The 18,740-nt window shown below is 40.4% G+C and overlaps 1 protein-coding gene across 1 annotated transcript in view; it reads right to left on the bottom strand.

Annotated features, from left to right (window-relative positions):
• Positions 1-2,653: 2,653 nt before the first annotated feature.
• The window catches only part of gal3st3 (galactose-3-O-sulfotransferase 3), a 35,872-nt gene continuing 19,785 nt past the window's right edge, over positions 2,654-18,740 (bottom strand). Inside the window, exons 2-3 of the mRNA XM_084403577.1 lie at positions 7,983-8,080; positions 2,654-7,218 (exon numbers count right to left, since the gene is read on the bottom strand). Coding sequence (XP_084259703.1) covers positions 5,976-7,218; positions 7,983-8,065 — 1,326 coding nt within the window. The 5' untranslated portion in view covers positions 8,066-8,080 and the 3' untranslated portion in view covers positions 2,654-5,975. The remainder of the gene's footprint in view (positions 7,219-7,982; positions 8,081-18,740) is intronic.

The following is an 18,740-nucleotide window of genomic DNA, read 5'->3' as shown; positions in this document are numbered from 1 at the left end:
ATTTGATTTTATCAATCAATAAATTCCACTAGAAACAAACCTTGTTGTATTATTTTAATTTAATACTGTGAAGCTGCTTTGATACAATCTGTATTGTGAAAAGCGCTATACAAATATACTTGACTTGACTTGACTTGAATTCTCTCTCTTTTACGGCCGTGACGAGAGCGTTGCTCTCCTCGGCTGTGAACCGCTCCTGGCGCGCGCCTGGCAAATCCGCCGTTATAATAGCAATACGCCAAGGAAAAAGCGCGTCTGCTCTTAAAGGGAATGTGAGATGATGCTCTGATTGGGTTATTTCACGTTACGCCCAAACCACACCTATGAATAATGAAGCTACTTCAGACCAACCCCTTTTAGATTTGCGCCAGGCGCAAGAGTCATTTATCCCGCCGGGAAAATAGCAACAGCGCCGAGACCCGCCCACAAAGTTACTTGCGCTTTGCGCTTTGACACTTGCGTTTCAGATCGTTAAAATAGGGCCCCTAATGTTAACCTATAATATGCAAATGTATAAATTGAGTTCTTCTTAGAATGGTTTCTTGGCTGTCCCTAAAACAAGACTTCGCTCTATGGGTGACAGGGCCTTTGCTTTTCATCTCTATCTGCTGACATTAGGGAAGCAATATCCCTGGGTGTTTTTAAATACAGTCTACGGTAAATATATAAAACATTTATTTTTGTGAGTGAATGCAGAACAATCGCAAACATAAATGGACAACTTTAAAGGCAATTTTCTCAATGTTTCAATTTTTTTGCACCCTCAGATTCCAGATTTCCCAATAGTTGCATTTCGTCCAAATTTTGTCCTATCCTAACATACATCAATGGGAAGCTTATTTATTCAGCTTTCAGATGATATATAAATCTCAAAGTAAAAAAAAATTACCCATGTGACTGGTTTTGTGGTCCAGGGCCACATATATAAAAATAAGAATAAATAATAAATCAGGCTATTAAACTAACCCTCTGGTGTTGCTTGCGTGGCGGTCAAAAAAATAGGGGAGACCGGGGACAGTTGCAACACTTTTTGCATTTCTCTCAGTTACTCAGAGACTATTTGGACTAGACCAACCAAATTTGTATATATTAAACTTGCATGCATCTGTCTGCTAATTACCCATACCATTTAAAGATGATTATATATGACATATCGTTCAAAGTATTTATTTGAATGGAAGAAGACAGATGTTGCAACTGACCCCGACCCAGGGACATGTTAAAAATACCTTAAATTTCTCTAATAAATTTTAGCTTTTTGTCTCAATGAGCATAGAATTCTGAAAATATTAACTGTTTTAGGCCTACTATAATATTATAGTATTATTTATTTCAATAATATTATTGTAGCCTATAATTTATTTATTTAGTCATATTTATCAAATAAGTTATTGAGTTTTGTTTGTTTATGTGTAGAACATAGGCCTACATAGATTCAGTGTGCAGGTGTTACAGATGCTATTCAATCCCTCCATATTTCAGTGTCAGACAGGAAGAATTGAACAATTTGCAATGCAACAAACCTTTATTAAACATGCAATTTATAACTTGTTGCAACCGTCCCCAACCCTATCAGCCATGACAGAACATCATGTGCCTGCTAGACACACTGACTTTGACATGCTAACCATGTCACTTAGAAGTCAACAAAACAATAATTCAAATGAAGTAAGTTTTGATTAATTCATACAAAATGTCAGGACAGTATGACAAAAATATATCTCATGAAAAAATTTACTTTCATACCTCCAAAACAAGTTTTGTTCAATAAATGCAGCAGCAGAGGTTGAATATGTCTACTGTCTTCTTGGTGGGGGGAGGGTCTAACTGTGCATGTGCAGTATGAGTGTCATCACTCTAGCTTGTTTCTGATTGGAGAAAAATGACATGTTGCAACCATCCCCATGTTGCAACTGTCCCCGGTCTCCCCTACTTTGTATTTTTAGGGGATTTTATGCTACTAAATTATATTTATGCAGTAGTTATAATCCATTTATACACTTTTTGAGCATAGACCTGAAAATGAAATGTCCAACTAAAACTGTCATAACTTGTGAATGGTTTGGAGCACAGACTGAAGTTTGGTCTCTTTTTCAAGACAAGTTTGAAAAAACAAATTTTACGTATAGAACTATTTACGTTTATTGTTATACTTTTTTATATATATATAAAATATATACGATTTTGTTTGGACGCAGTACCAAACGTGTCCACTAGATGAAATGTGTTTCCCATTCGTTTCCATTGCGGTTATTTTTGACTAAGAGGAGAACAAATGTGATTTTATTCAGAGCCATTTAATCTTTTCTAATCATGTTCATGATTTTTATGCATGGTCACATAGCAAAGTGCCAAAACCTTTACCAAACTTTGTAACAGTTTTTGGTCAAAAATGACCGAAGGGCAAGTTGACGTTCATTTAGGATGCTCATTTATGAAAATGTAATAATTCATCACTCAAAATAGCACAAAAACATGGTATTTTAGACTTGTTCTACTTGATGAATTGAAAAATGTATTCGTGTCAGCCAGCTGATTTTTCACAGCCCTTTCCCTTCCAACTCAATGGTTGGTCCTTGTCAGTCAACATTTTTGAAATATAGAAATGTAGATGATTGGAATGAAGCACGTGAGTCTGAAGGATGTTGTTTTTCCAGTTTCAGTTTTAATGGTCAATGTTTTCACATCTTTCATCACACAGCTTCAGAAGCAAACCCCTGATTGTCAGAAGCATCTTATTTAAAGCCCCTAAAAGGTCACTGAAAATGTAGCAGTTAAATAAATAAATAGAGTATGAAAAAATGATTTTGACAGAATAGCATCTATTGTCATCTCACCACCCAGCACAAAAAAGCATGAAAATCTCACTTAAGGCTGATTTAGACTTCTGCGTCGGACCTACGGCAGAGCCTCTACGCCGTTGGTTTTCATTTATACTTCTGCGTCGTTGTCCACGTTGACGCGCGATTACACCATACTTACTTACATACTTTGATTTGACTCACTTTTGCAGCCAGCCTCAAGCGGCCAGTTGATGAATTGCCGTTTAATTCACTTCCGTGTTGGTTTCAAGAGAGAGACAGGGAGGTTGCCGCTTGAATTACACATGCAGAGGGAGCGTGTGAAACCCGAGGGAGCGGTTCTAGCAGACCAATCACAACGCTTGCGTCCGCGTAGAACTAAAGGCCTCATTATACTTCTGCGTCGGACCTACGCCGGAGCCTATACGCCGTAGGCAACGTGTTGGTTTTAATTTATACTTCTGTGTTGTTGTCCGCGTTGACGCGCACCTAGGGAGCATGTGAAACCCCGAGGGAGGGGTTCTGGCAGACCAATCACAGCGCTGGCGTCCGCGTAGAATTGACGCGTTGTTACATTTTTGGAGAGGTGCACGTCAGGTTACGCCGTAGGGTACGCGCGCTACACACAGCCTACGACGTAGCTACGGCGGCAGTTCGACGCAGAAGTATAAATAGGCCTTGACGCGTTGTTACATTTTTGGAGAGGTGCACGTCAGGGTACGCGCGCTACACACAGCCTACGACGGAGCTACGCCGTGAGTTCGACGCAGAAGTATAAAAAAGGTCTTCCGGTTGCAATTGCACAGCAGGTAACTTTGTATACAGTAAATTGTGGTACAGTAAATGCTTTACTTCTAATTTCTCTTAAAATACATCAGAGATGACAAAAGTCCATTTAATGGTCTCCAGTGTCATCTATCAAGAGGTTTTCTAACCCAAACAAGAATGACGAACGAGTTGTGTGTTTTGAGTTTAAATTTTAACTCACAGTTGTTCATGTACAATAGAAAGTACATTATATACAAAGAGCACTTTCTACATCTCTAATGTCTTGACAGTCTTTAAGGACCGAGACGCTTCCACTAACAGCAGTATTAATTTATCATCTGAGGTATTTCTAATTTTGAAACATGAAGAAATGAGAATGTTGGCTTTTGGGATTCGTAGATCCAGACTTTATGTAACAGACACCAACAGTATTTCTTCAAATATGAACCAGGACTCCTAAAAACAGGAGCTGGTTTATGGGTGGACAATTGTTTCAAGACTCATTATGTTTTGATCTTTATACCTCCATTTGACTAGTATACTTATTAACGTTATGGCATACATGCCATTGCTATATTGCTCCAAATGCTATTTTCTAAAAAGTACAGTACGTAAAATAAGATAGCGAGATTTTACCAAATGAAAGATGAAAATTATGACTTCACCCACAATGAAATTTAGCTTAATCAAAAACATATTTCTACTGAACAAACCTTGCAGCAAAGGCTTTGAATGGCAAATAAACCAATATTAGAAACAACCTTCTGTAAGAGGCTGTCCTTTCAGAGGTATTCAGTTTCTATTTGGTTGCCTAAACCAACATTTCCCAACCCTGTTCCTGGAGGCGCCCCAACATTTTGAATGTCTCCCTTATCTGACCCATCCATTTCAGGTCTAAGGAGTCTCTACTAATTAGCTGACGAGTTGATTTAGGTGTGCTTGATTTAGGCACTAGTGTTGGGGTGCCTATAAGTACAGGATTGGGAAACACTGTCCTAAACCAATGGTTCCCAACTGGTTGGTCGCAGGTCTGATTTAATGCATCCGGTCAGACTCCATGGTAATTTGGAGCAAAATTATTTCAAAGTCACTCCTATGCTGCAAAAGCAAACCAGTTGAGAAACACTGGCCTAAATGAAAGTGATGCAGTGTTGTTTTAAGTACAAAGACAGTCAAAGGACTGTTTTTACATTCCACTGGCACGACTCTTTATGAAGGTGGCCACCATTCAGTCGGTCACCACCGAGTAGCTCTACATCACAGTGCCTTTAAGCGAAGATCCAAAAAGGAAAAGTTAGGCCAGAAACATACTCTACACAAGTATGTGAACACAGGCAATCTGTTAAAATCGAGTTTACTTGCCTGTGTAGAGTATGTCTTAAACTGACAATTTTGAGCTCTATTCCCTACTCTAATTTGATTACATACAAGTTACGCATTTGCAAGTGCACTGCACTATAAAACATTATCCCGAAAAACACACAAGGATGAAACTAACACAATGCTCACTCTGGCTGAGAACATATAGCGATTTTTCGGTCACTGTCCATGTAGATGAATTGTCTTGTCGCCATTCCCAGCTTTTAGTCAGGGCTGAAGCTCTCTGGCTTGTTCAGTAGTGGCCTCATAAAAATGGGCTGTGTAACCCAATCATTGCTCAAAAAGAGTAGAATAGCTATAGATGCTAGGTTTTTTTTACCACAACTGAAGAGTAGGTTATGGCAATTTGTGGCTCAGGAGCAGCTGTCATTATGCTGATGAGTGTGTAAATGTTCACACTTAAACGGAGCGATGTCGGTAAAAGGAAGCCTAACCAATACTCAACTCAAATGTCTTAACGCCAATACAGAAAAGATAAATTCTGAAACCCTGTTGAAAATTCAAGGTCATGCCAAGCTGGTTTGTTTCTGGGAGTCTATCAAGGTGGTCTAACCAACTTTGACCAAGATGATCTACCAGGTTAACCCAAATACAGTAATACAGCAGATCAACCATCTAGACCAGCTATGACCATAAAAGATTAGCTTTAACTAGCTAAAAACCATATGAAACCAGGTACCATCTGAAGCTGATTGCTTATTTACAAACAGTGAGTGATGATGGTATATATGGAGAGATAGTCCTTGAGAGATTGAGACATTCCAGATGTCAGGCTTTTAGACTTCAATATATATTTTCCTTCACCTTTTTACAATTAAATCTGTGTTTTTACAACAATGAAACAATGGTGTCTCTAACTTATAGAACAAGAGTTGTGAGCGTGCGTTTGGTTGTGCTCACATCTAATAAAAATGAGGTATGACCTCAAGCTTTCAAGTAATTCCAACAACTCATGGACATTTAGCTGCAGTCCAAAACAAGGAGTGGGAATAAAAGGAAAGAAGTTTGACTATCCTTTCACATTGGTCATTGGGAAAGCCGTAGCGCTTCTTTGTTGCTCTCAGTTCTCAGACTCGGAGCTGGGAACTCTCTGTGTGCCCGAACTTGTCCCACAAATTGTGAAGTCTTCTGGTAGCTCCGTAACGGAAACCGCTTCCGATAACGTAGAGACTCTGAGCGTAGCAATAGCCGCGTGTACTGCACTTCTGGCATTATCATCTTTAGACACTTGTCTTGCGGAGGGATGGGGCCTTTTTGTGTTACGTTAACTGGTAGATCGTACCCAACGATCGCCACTTTGCCACTTGGCTGCCAAGGCCGTAATTCCTTATTTGTGATCTGTGCAGCAGAGCGAAGAGGTGGCAAATTTCCCCCGAAACAGCTACGGACAAGTCGGTCACGAGACTGTCGCAACAGCAGGACTTCTCGCTCGACACATGCTAGTCCCAATGCTCTCAGCTGCCGCCACAACGAAGCATTGAAGTAATCGTACAGTACAGAATCTATTGTGTTCCAGGCTCTGATTTTGGCTATATTTTGGCTGGAAAGGCTGCTCTTGGAGTCAGGTGTGCGCATGTTGAGACTGACATACAAAACATCATCGAGATCCCAAGACAACAAGCGGCGTAGCAGCACCAACGATTCGTCAAAGTATTCCGCGATCATAACCAACGAGAACACCCGCTCCAACTTTGCAGCAAATCGTTTTGCATACCCCGCCGCTTCCGAATATGGCCGGTCCTTATCACCACCTAGGTCAAAAGTCAGTGTATTTCTTGCATACATCGAATCCTTCTCTTCTGGACGATAGTACCTCCAAGGGTGGTCCAGAAAAGTCTCTAAGGAGCCATTTGGGACACGTTTAAAGCTAAGACAGTGCTGATTGAAGTAGGTAAAAAGAGACTCAAACATCGCTCCCGGTTCCCGCAATATAGTGATGTACATAGTGTTGTTGGGCATGAGGCGTCGTAGTTCAGCCCGACTGAATCGTAAGTGGTTGGTAATTATGTCAGGTGGCGTGGTGTGCGGGTGAACAAAGTGGGAACTGAACGGCCGAGGGTAGCAGAACTGGTGGTCACAGGTGGTAATGGGCAGCGCCACTGTGAGGTTGTTGCGTTCTGCAAAACGAAAGAGGATGTTCTGCACAGTGGAGCTGGCGGTTTTATGAGTCTTCAAGAAGGCTATACTGGTGTGTTTAGCAGGTCCACTGCTGCGCTGGGTGGAGGAGATTGTGGAGGATGGACATCCCAACCAGAATGCCTCCAACGTCCTGCAATAAGAAATGGAAAATCAATGCAGTCAGCTTTGAAAATCAATGTGGAAAGATAAGAAGAATGGTAATGCAAAAACAAACAAAAAACCCTACTAATAAAATCATCTTGAGGTTTTATCAGTAGGGTTTTTAAGCCACCTTTAAGCGTAAGATGGTTTACTGGTTTTAGCTGACCACCAGGCTGGTTTCATCTGGGTCAGGTTTGCTGGTTTTAAAGGTATTTTGGGAACTTGTCAACTGGTCAAGTTGGGAGACCAGTTGGCCAAGCAGCTAAACCAGCAAGGTAAAGCAGGAAGCAAATTAATAGACCAAAAGACCAAAAACAAATGTGGCAGAAGTGAGGAATGAGTAGTGATAGTCTCAAATTTTGGCAACCAAAAATTGTTTTGTTGAAACAAAAACCAGATTTTCTGATTCGGTCGAAATAGTTTTGCCAAAAATCATTGACCAAAAAAAGTCACTTTTAATTAGCGCTTCTTCGATGATACTTGCACAAAACGTGGATAAACAACAAGGAGTAAACATGTCATGTGTGTTCATACTTCAGTTTGATAAAACAATTTGGCAATGTGTCAAATTTAAATTCTCAGCTGAAATACTGAGAGAACATTACTAAAACTGGTTTAATTTATCCACTGAGAACATGATACTCTGAATGCAGTTAAATTAACCAATTACCTAATTTTTATTATTGAAAAAAAAAATCATGGTGATGCATCACTAGGAACGTGATAAGGACAAATGAAAGCAGCGGCTCTTACAAGTTCAAGTGACCCCCATGGTGCAGAAGCAAGCTGACAGTACTGAGTGCAATCAACACCAGGAATATCTTCTTCTGAGACATCTCCAGGTTCTTTCACTGCAAAAGAGAAGAATGGGAAATCACAACAGTGTACATTACTCTTGTTTAACACACATCCAGAACACCAAGTCTTCTCTCTCTTCAGCAAAAAACTCCCAACAAATTCCTCAGCACAGAAATTGGTTGATAGTGCAAAAAATTGGTTTGGTTGACAAGTTGGATCTCAAATTGCAAAGTAGCTTGTAATGGTTTTTGGTCATGAAAACACAAAGAAAATGAGCAAACCTAGAGCTACGACTGGACAGGTGTCACGTATGCATTCTAACGTTGTTGCCTGTCTAGTGCTAACAAAGTCTTGGATATCTTCCATACGAGTCAGGGCCACCTCTTCCTTCGGCTTCTAATTACAGTTATCTCATCTCGCTTTCCCTTTCTCTCTCACCATATCGAATGGCACTTCTACACAACCTGCCTTTATTTCCACTGATCAAGCCCTGATACTACTGTAGTTTAATTAGCAATAGCATTACAAAAAGGATTTCGCTTCTGATGCCAATCGACAATAAAATAAGCCAAGACAATTAAATGACATGACTTCCATTTTAAACATATCGCACTAGAAAAGCTAGTCCAAGATTAGCAACACAAAACATTGACTAATATAATGAAAAAACTGCTACCAGCTGCTTCTAGTTTTATGATTTTATTGCAGTTTGGACTGTTTGCAGAATTTACAGCCGTTCAATTGTCAATGAAATGGTTGCTACACACAAAAATCACAGTTTGGATGAAGTGGGGTGCAATGGGTGGTGGGCACTTTTTTAAATTTGCACACAACACACACCATTTTTGCACTATTAATAAGCACAAGTGCTGTTTTTCATGACCGATATGAGTTTTACTGAACCCAACATCAGGGTTAAAATACAGATGCAAACAAATACCGCAGGTCAGAGTTCAACAGCGACCAGCTGTCTGGGCTTCTTTTTCCAATGGTAATATAAACCATCACCAACGACAAGAGTGCAATGTTCCTTAGAGGTCCAGTGCTGGACCATTCAGGATCATGTTTCAGCACATAGTAAAAGCTCATAAGAAAAGAGGTGCAGCAAGTCATTTTAGTGTGGTTTGCTCAGGCCTCACTATTATTCTTCATACTTGAAGTTAAGGATTTGCAGCAAACCTTTAAACCTGTTCAATTTTGGTGCCACGGACATTATAATAATAATAATATATTATATTCATATAGCGCTTTTCTCAACACTCAAAGCGCTTTACATGGAAGGGGGAATCTCCTCAACCACCACCAATGATACCTCAAACTATGCCATTGATTCGAGGAGAGACGTGCTGTTAGATGGCGCTCTTTAACTGTGCTGACTAATAATCCAGAAAGTTACAGCAGAACATGAGACAGCAAATTCTACAGTGTTGAAATCCTGGTGTTAACCCTAAACCAGGCAACGTGTACATAGTTTTTATAAGAACGATTTTTTCATCAAATCCTTTTATCATTTATCACAGCATGATTTGCTTCAAGTTTTTAGTGATCAGTTAGTCAGCCTGACCTAAATCCAACATGGCTACCGGTGGTGCAGGACATTCAGATTTTGAGGGAAGTAAATATACATTAAAATTACTTTTCTTCTGGAAAAATAATAATAATAATACTGCTAACATTAATTGTAAACATTGCCTTAAGGTGCTGATGAAGAAAATGAATTAATATGCTGTTCAAGTTATTTAGCACATTTTGAAATGTATTTGAAGTTACGTTGCCTGTTTAGGGTATAAAAAAGGGATTAACCCTAATTTTGGCCATCTTTGTATTTTGAGGTAATTTTTTTTTTTTTTACAGATTATAAAAGTTACAGGTTAAACTGATATTAGCATGTCTAGGTGACTATATCTTAGTATTTTTAACTGGATATTTTCTTTCAGGGCTTCACACCTAGCTCATTTTACGGTAAATGAGAGTAGAGAAAAGAGGATGCAAGTAATAGAGCAGATACCAGAAAACTCTTCAGATTCTGAGACAAGTGATAAAACCCACAAAATTGTTTTCAAAACTTCCATGAGAAATAAAATGGAATAAACTGGAAATTTTGTAATAAGAAACCTGACACCACCCACTAGGTGAGGAGCTCGCTAAAAGAATTCAAAGTACCATTTTTATGGTAACGCAAGGTCCGATTTTAAACGGTTTTCACAGGCTGAATCTTGAGTTCGTAAGCTTGAATGATATATATATCAAAATACAGGTGTTGGTTTTCCTGCTGGACATCGCTGCCTGACGCACCTCCTCCGGTGCCTTTTGAACTGGTGTGCCGTGACACCTCACTGAACACTTCTGTGAGCCTGAACGGGTCATCAGCTGGGGACCACCACTCATCGACGTTTCGCTCCTTTAACCCCAGTACGTCTCGTGGTGGCGGAGCGATGGCAGGGATCTCTCCCTGCCACCCCCTGCTGATGCCCTAGTTATTTGCCCCCCAACCCTTCTCCTTCCTCCTTAGCCACAGCCAGAAGCTGCCTTTCTCTGCCTCCTCTGCCAGCTCTTTCATGGCTTTCCGATGACTCGCTCCTGTGCATCCCATGTCGCGGAGTAGGCGAGCGGTTGAGGAACCTACGAAGCCCCTACACCCCACTTCCACAGGGCAGATAACGGCTTTCCAGCCTGCCTCCCTGCACTCTGCCGCCAGATCAGAGTACTTGGCTCGCTTCCGCTCATACGCAGCCTCCACACCTCCCTCCCATGGTACAGTGAGTTCCACAAGGAGGACGGTCTTGCAAGCCTCTGACCACATGACGAGGTCTGGCCGCAGGGATGTTTCCACTATCTCCCTGGGGAACTGGAGCTGCTTTCCCAAGTCGACCCTCATGGCCCACTCACTTCCCGGTGAGAGGAGCCTTGCTATATCTCTCTGGCGGGAGGGTCTGACACTCTCTCCAGCCCTCGCAAACTGGATGGAATGTCGTCCTCGAGCGGAAGGTCTGCTGTTTGCCTCCTTTCTGCATGACTCTGACACCTCTGCCAGCTTCTTCAGTACTTGGTCATGTCGCCACATGTAGCGGCCTTGGCACAATGCTGTCGTGCAGCCCGACAGGATATGCTGGAGGCTTGTGTTGCTGGTGTTACAAAGGGAACAGGTCTCTTCGGCACCAAACCATTGATGGAGGTTTCGGGGACAAGGCAAGGTGTCATAGGTTGCTCTGATCAGGAAGCTGAGCCTAGCTTGGGGGATCTTCCATAGGTCGGACCATGACATGGACCTGTCAGTGAGACCTTCCCATGCCGTCCAACGTCCTTGCTGGCCCTGGGACACCGCTTTGATGTTAAGGCGTTCGTGCTCAGTTTTTGCCACTTCCGCCACCACCATGGCTTTTCGGTCTTCTTTGGAAGCCTTTGACCAGAACAAGGGAATATCGCCCCTCCCAAGGCCTGCTCGACCCTCCTGGACTCTGCCGACCACCTCGCGGTGCTTCAGCCTGCCGATTGCCTTGTCGACCTCTTCTTGGGCTTTCCACTTTCTTCCCGTTCTTATCTGGGTGCCCGCTGCTCTCACCAGCTGGTCAGTGGATTCCCTCAGCTCCAGCACCAGCCGAGCCTTCTCTTGCTTGTATCCCACGCTGATGGATCGCAGTGGTAGTTGTAGCGTGTTCCTCCCGAAGAGGCCTACCTCCGAGAAGCATCTTGGTAGTCCCAGCCACTTCCTGATGAACGAGTTTGCCAGCCCATCCATCTTGTTTACCACTGATGAGGGGATTTCGCTCATCTTCAGTGGCCACATCACCCTTTGGTGCAGTATTGCCTGGTAACACCAAACTTTGTACTTTCCGGGGAGTTGGCTTTGATTGATCTTGGCCAGGCCATCTGCGAGCTGCTTCCTCACCGTCTCCCCCATCTGCCTGTCTGAGAGCTCTGCTGTGTAGGTACGACCCAGGCTACGAACCGGTTGATCTGTCAGCAATGGGATATTCTCACCGCCTGCGACAAAGATGGTGTTGTCATTCCTGACTCCTTTCTTGATCGACAAACTACGTGACTTGGGGGGTTTGATCTTCATCCTCGCCCAGCCCACAAGCTCGTCGATCCTCTTCAGCAGTCTTGTTGTGCATGCTGCTGTCCGGAGTATGGTGGTGATATCATCCATGTAACCTCTAACTGCTGGTAGCCTTTGTCCTGACGGCAGTTTCACTCCTCCGACCATCTTCCTAGCCCCTATGAGGATGATCTCAAAGGCTGCGACGAACAGGATGGGCGAGATTGAGCATCCCATGGCAATGCCTACTTCCAGCTGTATATTTCCATTATATATATATATATATATATATATATACACCTACTTCCTACTTCCATTATATATATATATATATATATATATATATATATATATATGATATATAATTTGTCAACATTAGATCAGGTGAAGTATAGGATATAATTGTTTTAAACATGCAGTGGCAAGTGGGCCAGTAACAGTTAACAGACTAATGACTTGGTCCTTTTTTTTTTATACCCTAATCAGGCAACGTGAAGTTGGAGTCACAACTCATAAAATCCAAAATATATCAAATATTTCAAAAATTCTTTAGGATATGTTTTACTTAAATCCAGATGATATATAAAAAAAAAAATGACATGAAATGAACTCTTGCCTGTTTAAGGGTTAAGGAGTCTTAGAGTAAATTTTCTGGTGTTGAATTTCAAGGGATTTACACTGCTAGTGTAAACCGCACCCTCTGGCTGGTGAAAATGTGTAGAATTAAATCTAAAATAACACAGAGAGTGTAAATTAGGGGCTTTCAAAACATCTCTAGTTGCGGCAATTCAGGTTGAAATGCAGGGCTGCCAACTCTCACGCATTCAGCGTGAAACTCGCGCAATTGACACCTTTCACACGCCACACATCCATTTACTCACGCACAGAACAATCGGGAAGCAAAGAGAACAATGACACCGACAGACAAAACAGAGCAGGTTCCTTTTGATGTGAAACAAATTCTCAGCTCTCAAATTCGGTCAATTTTATTTTGAAATTCAAACAATAAATACCGTTTTGGCACTTGTAAATGTGACGTGATGTGACAGATCGTTTTAGCGCCTCAGTTCAAGCGGCACGTGAACCGATCATCTAGTAAATAAAGACGAATGAACAATGGGTGTGTTGAAAGAGACAGTACAACTTAATGAAATGTATATGCCTCACACATAATTTCGATCAATCAGTGTTTTTTTAACCGCGGAAAGAGGTCAATAAAACAGCTGGAGAACGTAACCTTACATTTACCTCAGGAAAGTAATTTAATGACCATAGCACGTTAGTTGGCTAGAAAAATGTGCTATAGAGAGGAGTAGCTATTTTGCTAAATATGTGCACTATATTACATATTTATTGTATTTTTTCTTATATCATTAAATATTATAACGTTATATAACATATTTTTTGGAGTTATTTTTAACCTTTAATAATAATACCAGCTGACAGTGCTCTCTCTGTATAACATTAGGTGAGATCTTTTCTTTTGAGAAAAATTTACATGCATCTACTGTACCTAATATGTATCCAAATGAATCCATATTTAAAATCAAGATCGGAATCATATCACAAGAATTGAAATTGTGAAATTTGTGTCAAGCAATAATAAAAACAGTAACCTATCAGTCACTGTACCATGTAAACATTGTAACATTGTCACTAATCCTAGTAAAATTATGTTTAGTTAGCAAATGTTTTCACAATCACAATATTGTGTGTGTTTTACACAATGATGTAAAAAAAGAAAAGAAAAAACTTGCCACCCCCCACGGTTGGTGTGAAAGGAAATGAATAAGTGGATATGTTGGCTAAACAATCTCTTACATCACCAACAGTAGATCAGCAGATTGCATTAAGTAAAACTGAGGCTAAAGCAATCATAAAAGATCAAACTCAAAAAAATATGGCAGGAATATTGGGATATTAATGATACAGGAAGACATTTGATAGTATTCAAAGCTCTGTTGGCATGAAAGGGGAGATGAGTAAAAAGCAAAGCGAAGAAAGGATTATCATTCGTCTCAGAATAGGACATATAGGGCTCAACAAGACACTTCATTTATTAGGTAGACATATAAATGGAATGTGTTTACATTGGAAAGTTTGGTTGAGTGTTTTTTCCTGTTAGAAAAGATAGAAAGGAAGAGAAAATTAGAGGCAGAGGAAGACCCGAATCACCAACGCAATCATCCACCTCCCAGCATGCACTCAAGTATGCAACACCAGTTTGAGAGAAAAGACGTCACATTATAAAAGCGTGTTATAATCCCAGTTCTAATTTTAGATTTGGTCATGAACTTTAAAAACGTGCTGTGCATCCGCACCAGAGTAGGGTAAAAATAAAAATAAAAATATTCACATTCCTGATGACATCAAAGGAGAATTCAGATGCATTACTCACCAAACAAACAAAAACAATTCTATTTTTGTATATTTATATGTTCTATTAGTCTAATTCATTCTTGTTTATTTCTACCACATAACACTCTTTAAATGCCTAAAAAAAGTTCTGGGGTTAACACAAGCTCAAGATATTTCGATAAATAATATACTCTTGTTGTTCACGGAGCTTATTTTCTTCAATAATCAAAAAAACAAGTCAAGTGACCCAGGCTGGACTTCTGTGTTTACCTACAAAAATATGTCATCAGTGCAGGGTGAGTGGCAGCTGATATATAAACAGTTTAACATCAGCATATGAAATGCAGAACAAAACCTGCTGAACTGGAACAGCAAGGTATCCATCACCCACACATCAGTGCCTGACCACACTGACAATCTAAAAGAAATCATCATCTTCCTTGAAAGTAACAAATAATCCCTTTAGCTGTACACTAAGGCCAGTAATACCTCAACAGATTCTCAATCATTCCCTGTCATTCAAGCCACACAAAGCCAGAGTCGAGGTGAAGGCAAGGAGATTAGAATCCGATCTGTGCTTTTTTGTTGAAATCAAAATGCGGCTTTTGGGGGAAATCACCAAGAGTCAAGCTGTGATCCTACAGTGCTGAGTGGATCTATTGAGGAACTGTGGAAAGACAGTCTCTGGAGAACGTGTCGAGTTACTGTGATATAGCCAAGCTTGTGTGACCAATCCAGCAGTGACGTGAGGAGCGGCCAGACAGGCGTGCAACGCTATAGATGTCTGGGACAGATGGACGCGTTAGGTCTGACATTCACTGTAAAACAAATGTAATTATTAATATAATAATTTCAGCATAAATGAGTGGTGGCCCTGGGACCACTGTATCTTATCTGTTTCAGTTCAAATTAACAGCTAGCATAGCTAGGGTTGGGCCGATAGACGATGCCATTGTCCATCGCGATGGCTGACAGACATCGCGATGCTGAGCCTTCCCTGAGTACCGAAGCATAGCAGGTGTTATTGGCTTTTGCAGGCTTGCCTTCAAGTGTCTTTGTAACTCCATCCCGCCTCTATCGTGGATGAAGGGCCGCACACATATTGGACCGTCTCTGCTGGTTTGCAATGCAAGGGTAAATAAAGAATAAGTACAGCGTTTTCTTTAATCAGGAAACACACACACATTCCTTGTACATCTATCTTTATGAGGACATTCATTGACACAATGCAATCTCTAACCTTACCCAACTAAGTGCCTAACCCGAACCCTGACCCTAAACCTACCCTTAACCTCATTATAACCTTATCCCTAAAACCAAGTGTTGACCCTCAAACAGGCCAAAAATGTCCTCACTTTACTCTCTTTGTCCTCACTCCAATGGTCTAAAACTCAAACTGGTCCTCACAAAGATAGTTGTACAAGTACACACACACACACACACACACACACACGTGTTTTATATTTGAGGCACAAAGAAGAGAGTCATAGTTCTTGTCGTTGCAAATGCTGAGAACCAGAAATCCACTGCCCAGTTCAGGTTTATCAGGTTTATCAGGTTTACATTGATCAGAAACAACGTGGATAGAAAAACTTGTGAAAATAGCATGAACTACGACCTTCATACAGTACATGTCATTGTAAAGACTGCAAGTCCTCAATCCTCACAGCAAAAGGATTCAATATGGCATCAGTGTGAGACACAGGACCAGAAGTCATCTCTAATTGGTACAACAGGTATAAATGATACTAATTCTCATTCAATACACTTTTATGGCATTTTCTCAACACACATTTTTTCAAAGCTGCTAACAGAGAATAGTGCCTTACAAAACCCCAGGTAGCATGGGAAAGAAGACAAGAAAGCATTTTCAGTTTTCAGGCCAAAGTATCTCCAAGTGATTAATTCAATAGATATTGCTGTGGCGGTTGATGGCTGCTTTGTCTAGTCTCGTTGCAGTTAGGAAACTGGGTGTGCTATTTGATAACAATCTTTCTTTTGAAAGCCACGCATCTGTAAAACCGCATTCTTCCATCTTTAAAAAAATATCTAAACTATGACATACTGTATGCCCCAGTGACAAAAATGTGGAAAAGTTAGTTCATGCGTTCATGACCTCAAGGCTAGATTATTGTAATGCTCTAAAAATGACCATATTAGCCCGGTTCTGTCAACACTGCATTGGCTCCCTAATTAAACATCGTATAAATATTAAAATCTTGCTGATCACTTACGGAGCACTAAATGGTTTAGCTCCGCAGTACTTGAGCGAGCTCTTAACGCATTATAGTCCTTCACGTCTATTGCGATCTCAAAATTCCGGCCAGTTGATAATACCTAGAATATCAAAATCGACTGCAGGCGGGAAATCGTTTTCCTATTTAGCACCAAAACTCTGGAATATTCTTCCTAGCCTTGTTTTGGGAAGCAGACACACTCTTCAGTTTAAATCTAGACTAAAAAAAAAACATCTTTCTATAGTTCACATCAGTTAAATGATTGTTAGGCTGCATAAAGTAGGTCAACCGGAACCGTGGACGCTTCCTACACCCGATGTACTCGTTACATAGTAAGAAGAGTGGCATCTACGCTAATATTAGTCTGTCTGTCTCATCCTTACCCCGAGTTTACCGTAGTCAGCCATATCCAGATTCAGATGGTGGACCTGCGCCTAGACACGACCACAACGCAGGCCTTAATGTCAGCAGAGACTGTGTCTAGACAACCCCTGTGAAGCCATCGGCCTATGGCACAGCTTCAGCTCCACACCGGCATGATGAATCCGATCTTCACGCAAAGTAGCTGGATGAAATATTTGAATACCGATCCAGAGTCTTATTTCTGACATGTAAAGCAGCCTGAATCATCAAGACACTGGTTTCTCCCAAGGTTTTTTTTTCTCCATTCTGTCACCTGATGGAGTTTGGGCTCTTGCCACGGTCGCCCCTGGCTTGCTTAGTTGGGGACACTTGATATTCAACAATATTATTGATTTGACTGAACCGAGCTGAACAATGACGTCACTGTTTCTGCAGAACTGTTTTTTGTTTTTACAGGAGAATTAACTAAATTAACTAAATTAGTAATTGATGATCTTTACAACGAACTGAATCAGCACTGAACTTACTTAAGCTGGACAATGACACTATTTTCTTGTAGAGCAGAAAATGTTTGCATCATTGAATAATTTTCCTGTTTATCACTGTAAAGCTGTTTTGAAACAATCTGTATTGTATAATATATATATATGTATATATATATAAAGGTGACTTGACATCATTTACCTTGAATTTTCCCTCCTCAAATCATCCCGCGTCTAATTTTCTAGCTTACGAAATACTGCAATAATGACAAAAACATCCTGATTTTTGAATCTGCGGATTAAATTTAAACATGGTACAATTGTGTTAAACAGCTGAGTACATAATATTAGCCAAAATATTTATTAAATATTTATCGCATTAATAACTAGTATTTATCTTCATCCAAATCACTGATGTTACTATTAGATGTTTTAATTGACATTTGTAAAATATGCCAATGCATTCGTTTTAATTCCAAATGGCAGCAGTCACGTCCAAATTATAAAGAAACCATATATATATATATATATATACATATACACACACACACACACACTTATATACATATACTCCACATGCTGCAAATTACAGTCAGAACAAACGTCACAGGCAAATCCTAAGAGTATCCCCAACCAACAGGTAAATGTACAGTAAAGTGTGATGACAGTAGAAGGTCTTTCCAGGCCAAGATCATTTAAAATACACTCGCCCTCTGTGCGACTATGTGTTCCTGTGACTTAAATACATTTGCTTATTACATATTTACTTTTGTGTGTGTGAAGTTTTTCAAAGGTGTGACCGAATCCTTTACCAACACACTCAACTGTACTGAAAACATCCTTAATTGAGATAAGAATGCTGTTTTGAATATTAGACTTCCCATCTTTACTTAACACATTTATTTGTTTGGTTGTTTGCTCGACCTGCAACAGAAGTCAAAGTCCCCCTGAAATCAAAATGTAATTTTTTTTTTTTTTTTTTTGCTTTTAGTATGAATATGTTAGCCTTAAAGTTATGAATAAGCTGGTGTGTTCCAAAACAATGACAAAATTCACATTTAGGAGATATAAGCATTCAAAACTTAGTCTCTCACTTCCACTAAAATGGATCACAGATTTTTATGACGTCACCGCAGCTTCGACTTCTCATCACATCTTCTGTCCAATCAAATGCTCTCTAGAATCTAAAGCTCCGCCCCCTATGCTATAAATACCACCTGGCCAAAGCGATCAC

The sequence above is a fragment of the Rutilus rutilus genome (assembly GCF_951802725.1).
Source record: "Rutilus rutilus genome assembly, chromosome: 3".
Taxonomy (NCBI): Eukaryota; Metazoa; Chordata; class Actinopteri; order Cypriniformes; family Leuciscidae; genus Rutilus; species Rutilus rutilus.
This window is presented reverse-complemented; position numbering and strand designations above follow the sequence as displayed.